The 10,642-nt window shown below is 52.5% G+C and overlaps 3 protein-coding genes across 3 annotated transcripts; all 3 read right to left on the bottom strand.

Annotated features, from left to right (window-relative positions):
- Nucleotides 1-412: 412 nt before the first annotated feature.
- PSV08DRAFT_267247 (class I glutamine amidotransferase-like protein) lies at nucleotides 413-1,303 on the bottom strand. The gene has a single exon (XM_014228919.1). The coding sequence runs from the start codon at nucleotides 1,230-1,232 to the stop codon at nucleotides 474-476; it is 759 nt and encodes a 252-aa protein (XP_014084394.1). The 5' UTR covers nucleotides 1,233-1,303; the 3' UTR covers nucleotides 413-473.
- Nucleotides 1,304-1,632: 329 nt separating this feature from the next.
- PSV08DRAFT_267232 (NADP-dependent oxidoreductase domain-containing protein) lies at nucleotides 1,633-2,833 on the bottom strand. Its single transcript, XM_014228920.2, has 2 exons — nucleotides 1,893-2,833; nucleotides 1,633-1,841 (listed from the first exon to the last, which is right to left on the bottom strand). Exons 1-2 carry the CDS (start codon nucleotides 2,694-2,696, stop codon nucleotides 1,689-1,691), a joined length of 957 nt encoding a protein of 318 aa, XP_014084395.2. The 5' UTR covers nucleotides 2,697-2,833; the 3' UTR covers nucleotides 1,633-1,688.
- A 4,448-nt stretch (nucleotides 2,834-7,281) lies between these two features.
- PSV08DRAFT_243845 (uncharacterized protein) lies at nucleotides 7,282-8,658 on the bottom strand (the record flags this gene model as incomplete). Its single annotated transcript, XM_014228922.1, has 3 exons — nucleotides 7,282-7,467; nucleotides 7,518-8,354; nucleotides 8,407-8,658. The coding sequence occupies 3 exons, from the start codon at nucleotides 8,656-8,658 to the stop codon at nucleotides 7,282-7,284; spliced, it is 1,275 nt and encodes a 424-aa protein (XP_014084397.1).
- Between the last annotated feature and the right edge of the window lie 1,984 nt (nucleotides 8,659-10,642).

Raw genomic sequence — 10,642 nt, 5'->3', positions numbered from 1 at the left:
CCTATCCCGGATGTCGACATCCATATGCTAACACCATTACGCAAGGTGTTTCGCGGATCCGACTGTCATGGCGCAGATGCGGATGGAAAATTGACGGTTATCAGTGGCAGCCTCTGCCTCCTGTGTGCGGGGTTCGCTAGCTGCTGAGCAGCTGGGCGGTCAGCCAACACATGTCCATCGACGAAGCCCTTATTTCTGGCACCTTGGATGCTGCGATATTCACCGTTGTCATTCTTTGCCTAACCTGACGTTGGGAGCCTTTTGGTACGTGCAGCCAGCTGTTGTGTATCCCCTCGGTTGTTCCGTGTCCATCCGATTTGCCATGCGCTGGGCCTATTGCTCACCATCCAGCTATGTGAGTAGTAGAGTACTGTCTGTGCATGCCACCACAGCATATTGCCAATACCTTGTTCGTGCTTAAGTTCCTGAATACTTGTCTCTACTTTGTTCTTCTTTGTCATCACCATGCCCCATCATCTTGCCGCCAGCATCTCCAAAAACTTATCCCCAAGAGCATTCGCCGCCATCGGATTATCTCCCGTCACAAGCTCCCTATCTACAGTGATGTTGCCCAGACTCTTCCCGATCCCCTCCTGCATATCAGCACCTTCCTCCCTTAGCCTACTCTCAACCTTATCGATCTCACCCCTCAACATCGTCTCCATCATCTTCTCCTCCGCATCCGACCAGCTCGTCATTTTGTACCCCTTGTACTCGAATTCCTTCTTGGGTCCATACTTGGTTGACAAGAACGCCCATGGACCGTGGCAGATGGCTGCTGTCGGCTTCGACTCGCCGTGAAAATGCGACAGCACACGGCCCAGATCTGCATTGTCCCCGAGATCCCTTAGGGGCGCATGTCCTCCTGGAATGAAGACACCGGCGAAGCCCTTTAACTCCTCGTCGCTGATTTCAGAAAACTTCCTCGGCGTTGAGAAGCCATTTTCCTTCTTCATCCTTTCAATCAGCTCCAGTTCGCGCTGTTTCTCGTAATAGTTGCCTGCAAAGGCGGCGAGCGACACGCTCAATGGGTCCGGTGTAGGTTCTTTGCCCTCGGGCGATGCAAACGTGACTTCATAGCCTGCGTCTAGAACCTTGGACAGTGGTTTGGCGAGCTCCATGAGGAAATAACCAGAATCTTGTGAGACTGTCTTTCCATCGCTACCCGTGTTGTACAGGGGGAACGAGCTGGCGTCGGAGAGGATGATGAGAACCTTTTTGTTCGGTGCCATGATGACCTATGTGCAGGCGCAGTAGCAAGGTTTCCGTTCAATGTATCACTGTGAAGACTTAAATGGGTATCAAAGAGTATAAAAAACTAGGCAAGTTGAGCATTTTGTAAGGGCTTAATTGAACTGTTTGCGCGTTTCATTTGTAGGTCAGGATGACGTAGCCGTGTTTTTACGTGTCGCAAACGTCACATGCGACGCGCTCACTTGAGTCTCCAATGTTTTTTTTTCGTAGTTCCATTCCAACATGTCGGGCAACCTCGGCACCTTTAGCAACAATGCTCACAGCTCGAGCAGATGAATCACGTGTCAAATCGAGTCCAGATGAGACTGCTACTGTTGGTAAAGCATCGCAGGTCAAGAGACCATCAAAACTTCAGCACCGAATGAGAACACTCAGTAAGCATCAAACCAGCTCATCAATTAAATATTTGGGCCAGAATTTTGATATTGTTAGCACTAATCATGACTGACGGTAGGATCCCATGCACAAGGCTCATATACTCCAGTATCCAGACTCTTCATGTCTTGTTCGGAGAGTTCAAAGGAATAAATCTGGGCATTCTCCTCGATTCTTGACTTGGTAACAGACTTTGGTAGCGGTACAAATCCCTATCCTGGTTGTTAGTCCATGTAAGCGATTAGCGGGGGCTTAGAACATACCATCTGCAAGCTCCACCGTAGCAAGATTTGTGAGGGCGTCTTGCTGTACTTTTGCGCAAGCGACTTGAGCAAAGGGTCGTCATTCTTGGTAGCGCGTACAATGGGACAATATGCTTCGCACAACACCCCCCGCTTCTTGCACCACTCTGTAATATCAGGTCGCGCAAGCCAAGGATGTAGTTCGACCTGGTTGACGCTGATCACCCCACCCTTGCCTTTACCCTCTTTCTCTTCCGTCTCCTTGATCCATGTCTCGAGCTCATCAAGATGATGTACACCGTAATTAGACACGCCAATCGATCGGATTTTGCCGGCTTGTACACCCTCAACGAGCGCTTTCCACGCGCCGATTCGGTTAGCCTTGCCACCATATGGACTGTGTAACAGGTAGAGATCAACATAGTCAAAGCCCGTCTTCTCAAGAGTACTGTCAATGTGCTTTTTTGCCGTTTCGTAAGACATGTCTTTTGGTGGAATCTTTGTGGTAAAGAAGAGGTCTTCTCTGGGGATTCCTGACTTCTTCATGCCCTCGGCGGAAGGTGCTTCGTTCTTGTATGCCACAGCCGAGTCTACATGGCGATATCCGACTTTGAGCGCGTGCTGAACCACTTCTGTTGCAATTTCTGCAGGCGTTTGATATACACCGTAGCCGAGTACGGGGATCTTGTAGCCCGATGGCATCAAGTACTGAGATTCGATGGTCAGAGCCGCCATGTTGGCTGACGAGGCGTGGAAAAAGCGGGGTGAATTGATGAGAGGAAAGTGAGAGGTCAGACGCGAGATTCGTCCCAATGCCGTGCGCATAATACCCAGTCCCGGCAACGAAACAAAAAGACAGGAGGCCTTTTCTAAGTGAGCTTCTCTGGTCTTAAGACATCAAATCCACCGAAGCATTACGTGTAGATGCATTGGCCTAGTGGCGGGGTTTTCGGAGATAAGACACCTGGACGAATGCGTAAAGAGCTATTGGTGGGCTGCCTTGGTGGATAACGTGCCGGCCTTTAGTTTCTTGTCCAACTGATGCCAGACGCCCCTCACGACCACCTCGCAGCTTAACACCCCAAACCTCTCATCTTTGCAAACTTATGGCACATTCCGTCCCAAAACGGCAGTATTAGTGGCAATCCAACGCACTCATGTTCCATAGCCCCGGGATACGGCGCAGCAACACATTTAACCTAGACAGAACACCATGACCGGTTAAATATTAACTGTTCTCCTATCACGCTCAGTGCGCTTGCTGTAAACGCTCATGTATCCAGTGCTCTAGACTTGCACACAAGCGTCGCGTCTACAAGTCTCATGCGCACCCTGGGCGGCTTCGCGGGCCTCAGCTGCACGGCACCCGACTTGACGGACGCCATAAGCGCTAGAAGGCCCGAAGAAGATCTGGGGAAGATACCGAACAAGAAGGTCAGTGGGGCGAAAACAAAATACACAATCCCGTGCCTAATCGTGGACGCTGCCAGAAGCCACCGTGCGTGCCTATACGAGCTTACAAGTCTGCAAAGCTCCCGGACTTTTTCCTCTGCGTCTGCACTTTGCCATTGTACCATGGCCATGCGCTTGCTCAAAGGGGATATTCACTTACAGCCTCCATCCGTCTCCGTATTCACCGGTAGATCGGCGTCTGGCCCCGCACCTCGGTAACATTCCCAGAACAACAAGTCTTACGTTTCTGAGCTTGGCAGAGCCTTCGACTCGTTCAACACCTTTTCAACATTAGCCGATAGACACGTCGTGCAACCGATCCTCGACGGCTTCCGATCGCATCGTGGTTTTGAAGATCGATTTCAGCCATGGCTTCGAGCTTTGTCCGCCCCGTCAGCGTGCCACCCAGAGAGTTGCAAGCTCGAGCAATCGTTCGTCAGCTGGAGAGAGAGGGGAGGGTGGGGGAGGCATGCTGATGCGCACGTGCAGCATGACCTCACGAGCCCGAGCAGACGGCCTTCCTTGCCGCCGACGAACCCTGTATGGTGCGGCTAAATGGCCTGCAGTTCAACAACGCCCATGATTGTCGGCCAAATCCATTGTGCAAACCCGTAGGAAGGGAAACACCACTTCGCTAATGTAGGGCGCAGATCATGAAACATGGACCCGGTCGAGGCGCTGGACCAGAGTGAAGAGTGCTCTTTCACAAGTACAGCGCTTTGCCCCTCCGTTACCAACCTCCCAGCTACCCCTCGAGTTCACACGCTCCTGGCTCGCTCTGTGGCTCGACACATATCTCGACTACGGCTCCATCAGGAAGGTTTCACTACATCCAAGTCTCCAAACTGACTCTCGGCTTATCGCCCGTTCAGCAACGTGGATGACTTCTCGGGGATTGACCAATGTAACGTTCGCCGAGCACGCCATTGGGCCTCCCACGCTCCTCAGCCGAGTCACGATTGGGTGCTGACTCTTCGAACACGAAAAGCAAAGACCGCTGTCGACTGCCGATAGCCACCCATCTGAGACCGCAATGGCTTCCGGGCAACTGCGAAATGCACACTGACTCACGGGCGTGGGGGTTTACTACGCCTACTTTAATGCTGACAGCATGTCTCGTCACACTTCCTAGAGCTTCGAGTAAGCAAATAAGCAGTATCAAGTTTTCCAGAAGGTCCCGGACACCAGGGTTCCTTGCTCGTACTTCTTTCCCATCAGACGTAGTATCTAGAGCCCAGCCGCTATTAGGCCTCCCATGGTTTGCCGTAGGGTCGGCCGGGCCGCTGGAAACCTATAACACAACTCTGTAAGCCGCTTATGCGCACAGCGAACCGGCCTTGGACACGGTCCGCGACGACATTAGCGAGCGGATGTAAGTAAGCTTACTAGTTTGTGGAGTGAAACTTCCCTCTTCCCCGAGTAAGCTGCGAGTAATCGCTGAGCAAATGGCAAATGGCAAATTCGTTCCCATCACATTTTCTACCCGGGCAGCCAGTCACAGCGAGAAGACGCATTGTCTTACTTGGATCTGGTTCACTTATAGTCGTGTGCCTACTTATGCCTTCTCAGCCTTGGTGGGCGACAGTAAAGGGGCAGTGATATACGTCAGGTCGTATTTGATGCAACTACCCGCATATCTGGGCAATTTTGTCTTGATGACTTCCTCTGAAAAGCTCCAAGATGCGAGAAGTGTGCTTACACGTGTGCGCTGGAAGAAGAATACGACGACATCATGTATCCATCAAAAATTGAAGACACTTCTAAGTATGATTATGGTGTAGGGACATGTCAAGAGTGTGCGTTCACTACCTTTGCTATGATACCCTGGCTAATGAAATGTTCAGAAATAATTCGTGACTTCGGCATGCGAGATAACAAGACGATATTGACGGATACTCTCGGCTCATACATGCTCTAGACTTGTGCCCTCTCCACTAGAGACATTGCAACCTCCGGATCCCACTGTCAGAAATCTAGCACAGCCATTACGACAAGACAAATATGGTCATTAGTATGGTCATTAACACAAGAGAAATTTCATCCAGCTGGTCAGCACATAGCCTAACAAGCACACTTCTTCCAATCGCAATCACCACACTAAGTCTCTTCACATCCGGTGAGAGTAAAACGACTCAATAGGAGTGTGAGATTTCCGCATTCAGATCTTGGGTGCAGGGATGCACATTCACTTACTTTGGCCAGGTACGTACGCTGTACATCATCCGAGATCACTTGCCCTTGCATTCTTCCCGCCCTGTGCGTCACTCACGCCCCAAATCGCGATGAAGCAAACCCTGTACACAAACTGCTCGTGCAACCATAAAGAAGTGGAGCTTCTTGCAAACCTGTAGTAGCAGCGTAGACCAAGGCGCCGTCTAGCATTGGTCCAGCCACAGACACACACACCTAGTATACCAAAAAAACACATGACAGGATACCAGTACCAATCACATGTCCCCTTATCAAAAAACACTCGCAAGCGCGCGCTCTATCCCTACATCCATTTCCCAAAAAACACTCTTCCACAGCGCCATAACCACGCGCAAACCTCGCCTCTCAAGCCTTCCCGCGCACACGCAACTCTACCCGAGCCACACCACCCTCCCACACCCAGCACTATCCCAAAAAAGGCTCAATCCCCTGATGCTCTTCTACAACACGTGCAACCCATAAACTATCGCTGAGAGAGAGTGTGTGTGGAACCCCCCACCTCCCCCCTCCCTAAGTCTCTTGCCCTCAATCACGCTACCTAGTAATTGTGAGGATACGTACGTACTGCCCTCGCGGCACAGTTCCCAAATCGCCATCTCGTCTCGCACCCGCGCGCGCCCCGCGCGCATGTGCTTGCAATCACATGTCGCGCTGTTTCGCCGCAGCCGCAAGGAAAAAAACGCTACGTACGAATGGGCTCGGCATGCGTAAAGGTGTGTGTGTGTATGTGTGGCACGTACGTATGTACTGTGGCCAATTGCCACTATCGACGGTTGGGAAACGGGCCGAATGCGTACGGCGCGGTAAGTAGGGGAATGGGGAAGCGAAGGGGGGGAAAAAGACGGTACTTAGTGGTAAAGTAGAGTCATTCGGGGAGAGAGATGGGAGAGATGGGAGAGGGGTATGTGTGTGTGTGTGCCACTTGCGCACATACGCATAGGATATGTTGTTGGGCAACCGCGCGGGTGACGGAGAGATGTATTTACTACGGCATGGGGTGTGGAATTATTCCGTGCCGTTTTTTTTTCTGACGGTTGTAGAAAGGAGGGTCCTGCATGCTTGGACAAAAAGAGGGGCCAGTCATGGAGGGTGGTGTTGCGCCGTCTGCTAGTCATTGATGCATTTTTTGGGTGATTGCGGCGCGGCCAAAGGCCAGCTTTTTTTTCTGCAGATTGCGGCGTAGGTGTTTCGTGCATGTTGGGCAGGGACGGTGCGGAGTAAGTTGCATGGCACTGGGTAAGCTTATTTGAAATGGAATGCTTTTGCTCGTCTAGAGAAATTTATAGGTGCGTTTATTGAAATGTGCGACCTAATGTACGTACGTTGGCTCGCGCCGCTTGAGTTCTAAATGGGTGCATAAGGCATGGTGGAAAAAGGGATCACCTGGTATGGCAATCGATAGAAAAGAACAGATCGTTACAACATCGGTCATTGCTGACCTTAAGCAAGGGTATCTAGTGAAGAAGAAAGTATGGACCTGTAGGCCTTGGAAAAGGGCGGTGCGCAGTGCTCGTTTGCCGTTGCCGGCCACGCCCCAATCTCCTATGCAAGCCGCCCGTTTTTTTCTGGAAAACGCCATGCCCGTGCCACATCGTATCAGGCGAAGCGCTTGCTATCATTCCAATGAGTGATTCGTGAGAGGAAGATGGATAAGATGGAGATAAAGAAGAAAGAGAAGAGTAAGAGGAAGAAGTAAAGGGGCACGACTGTGATCAGTTTGCCTGTCCTACCCGATCTGGAAAGCTCGTCAGGTGTGCAAGAAGGGTAGGGAGTTGTTGGGCGGCGGCTCAATAGGACTCATGGCGTAAGGGGCAAAGCCCTGCTGGATATGATGATCGAATTGCGCATACGACAATGGTGGGTGATCCATCACTTGCCATTGACGTGAGCATTGCCGTGCTGTCCATTTCTCCTGTGCACCAAACTCCAACATCTATGAGATTGGTCAGCTGTGCACACTAATTTGTCACAAGCGACACATACCTTTTGCGCAATGATCTCAAACTTGTTTTGTAACCAGTACTCGTGCGCCATACGCAGTGCTTTACGGTCGGTGTCGGTCCAGACGCGCATTCGTTCTCTCAGGCGCTTGTAGCGCATCTGTAGCGCAGGTATCTGATAAGACTTTTGCAGTTCTGTCTGGAATCGTGCTGCGATATCCTTCCACGGCATAGAGTCTTGTTCCTTGAGCTTGAGCAGGAGCTTGTCCTCCTCACTCAGCTCAAACTGTGTTGATGTTTGTGAATCTGATCGCTTCCTACGCTTGGAGCTATCGAGTGCTTCATCTTCATCTTCATGGTACCTCTTGGTGCTATGTGATCGAGGCGTTTCTTGTGGTAGAGGGGCAATAGGGGTGTATATGCGCCGTGGCTGCGGTGAGATCATCTGGTTTGATAGCTCTGCTGATGGTTCACTCAGACGAGGACTTTGATTTAATGATGGGAACGCCGGATAGTACGATTCATGACTGGAGTGGATGCCCAAGGGGTTCATGGCCCAGGATACGTTCGCTCTTGCGGTGTTCAAGTTACTCAAACTACTATGATTTCGGTCCAGTAGGTGAGACTGTGGCCCAAGACGCAAGGTCGACTGATGTAACGAACACCTTGGGTCCGACTGAGGCTCTTCTGATGGGCTGGCAGGCTCGGGTACAACCGAGTCTCGAGAGTAAACTGTGCCTGGAGACAGGGTAACAGATGGATCCAACTGTGTTGCGGATCCCGGATGTTTTGGCATATAAGGAAACGCTGTTGCTGGTGGCGACAGATTGATAGAGGATGAATGGGGAGTAATGTAGTTGTTGTATGAGGCATAGCTAGTCTAAGTGGGTGCATGTGAGTAGCCGGTTGAAAGGTAAGAATCAAGTACAAACCTCACTAGAGCACTCGGGGGCCGAAATCGAGGGGCCGTACCATGCAGAGGCCGGGACGTGGATGGCCTCGTGAGAGGGTAGAGGACTTTCCGGCAGATGTGACATTGAATGTTGGAGCGACTGAGGAGACATGGGAGTAGGCGAGGAGGTCGAGGCGGGGTAAGTATGACTGTGGTAGGGACTTTGCCACGAGGATGGCCTTGACTGGAATAGGTGTGGAGGAGGGATAGCACATTCAAGTGTAATCGACATGGCCTCTATTCCTGGCGGGAGAGTGAAGGGCCTTATTCTTGCTGCGCCTCTTCTACTCTGGTTGCCAATATAGCCAGCAAGCAAGGAAGACGGGCAGTAGCAGGAGTAGGGTGGGCAAAGCAGGGCGCGCAGTGATGGTGTTTAGGCTCGAGGTAGACAACTAGGCTAGGGGGACGCCTCCGTCATATTTATCAAGATAGTAACGGTATAGCGGACAGGTTGTGCAGGTTACTCTCTCTAGTGCATCGACTGTATCGTGCCCCCGGTAGGCCTGGAAGGATTGGGTGCTGCGCGCATTGACTGTCAGGCCTGCACGTTAGCGCCCCGGGCATTCACCCTGCTGTCTAGGCTGGCTCGTCACGGTATGGCGGCAGAGACCCCGGCTGCACTGCGTTGCGCTTGAGCCGCGAATTGGCTAGGCATGCATGGTCAGTCGACGGTTGTGTCCGACCCATTTGCTGACCCGGAACGGCATGCTGGGTTCACTCCATGTGGGCGCGGTCTACGACAACGGCGATGATCATTGCGTACAAGTCAACGTGCAGGCGCAAGCCCAGCCTTGCCTTGCCTTGTCATGACCATTCAGCCCCACCGGCCAGCCGCCATCGACATAGATAGCAATAGGCTCGTCGCCGCAATGCTCGTGTGCGCGCCGTGCCGTCTGGAAACGACGGTTCACGACTGGGACCACGGGATGCAACGCTGGTTCAGGCGGCCGGCCTGGTGACGTCGGGCTCCTCTTGTTGCCTGCGAGGATTTTTTACGGAAACAGGACGTCGCCAGAGGATAATTTCTCTTCGCTGCAGAGTGATATTGACGAGCCCGCCTGAGCTGGCGGCGTCACAGGATGCCGACAACAAGGGGGGCAGTCGACAGTGCAGCAGGACGAGATTTGGCCAGGCCGTGTCTTCCCATTCGGTGTGCAGGACGACTGTGCCGCGTGAATAGACGTGAAAGCGAGCAAATAGGCCTGCATGAGGAGGGTAAGCTGGTGGTCGTGGACAAAGGCGCTTAAATGCGTGGATGGAGTAGCTGCCATTGGCCGCTAATCTCCACTCGGCTGGCTAAAGGCCGCTAATTCGCCGTATTCGTGCCACCCACCCATCTGCCCATCCTCCCCAACTCTCCTCCTCCTTCGCTTCATCCCCCCTCAACCACCACTCATACACGCAAGCCTCGAAGATCACTGCCACCACCACTAACACGCTCATATCGCCAGCCAGTGTGCGTGCCCTCCATGTCAACAACCGCCCCACACCATGACCTCAGCGACCCGGCGCTGGGCCGACTTGATTGACGGTGCAAGCTGGTCACACCCCACCCTCATGGTCCCATCTCTGCTAGTCCTCCTAGGCTGTGCGTTGTCGTTCGGCTAAAGCATTTGCTTGTGCCCGTCTCCATTCCACCCCGCTCCCTTGCTGTCGGCTGCTCATCGTCTTCGCTTGCCAGCTCGACCACTGACCATGACCGACGAATCCGTGTCTGTGGCATTCTCCTGGCGCCTTCCAAGTCTCAAGCTTTTTTTCACTGTCCGTGCTAGTTCCTAAAAGCAGAACACTGGCTTCCTTCTATTCGGCGGCTGCGTGTTAAACTTCGCCGCCGCACCGTGCCGCGTCGTGCCGCATCGCAACGCTTTCTCTACACTGCCTCACCAACATTGATACAGCCACTCTTCAGTATTACTAGTCTTCAACCGCCATTCTAAGCATCTATCTTTACTCGTTGCTAGCACAATCTGCCTTGTCTTGACCAGCCTCTCGCCCTCGGCTGTTTCGGCGCTTACAAAGAGATGGTTACTGGAATGTGGTAGGAAAGCGCATTCGTGTGTGTCCCCAATCCCGACGCTTGCAGCAGCTACGCCGTAAACGTGGACACCAATCGTGATGGAGGGTCTAGGGCCTTGTATGTGCATAAAGAATACGACGAGATGACGCGCCATGCCACTCACTCCGGCCAAGTCACGAGTTTCAGGGTCCGTCAAGAT

This window comes from Bipolaris maydis (genome assembly GCF_028858645.1).
Source record: "Bipolaris maydis strain C4 unplaced genomic scaffold PSV08scaffold_2, whole genome shotgun sequence".
Taxonomy (NCBI): domain Eukaryota; kingdom Fungi; phylum Ascomycota; class Dothideomycetes; order Pleosporales; family Pleosporaceae; genus Bipolaris; species Bipolaris maydis.
Note: the sequence above shows the minus strand (reverse complement) of the source record. Positions and strands in the feature narration are given on the sequence as shown.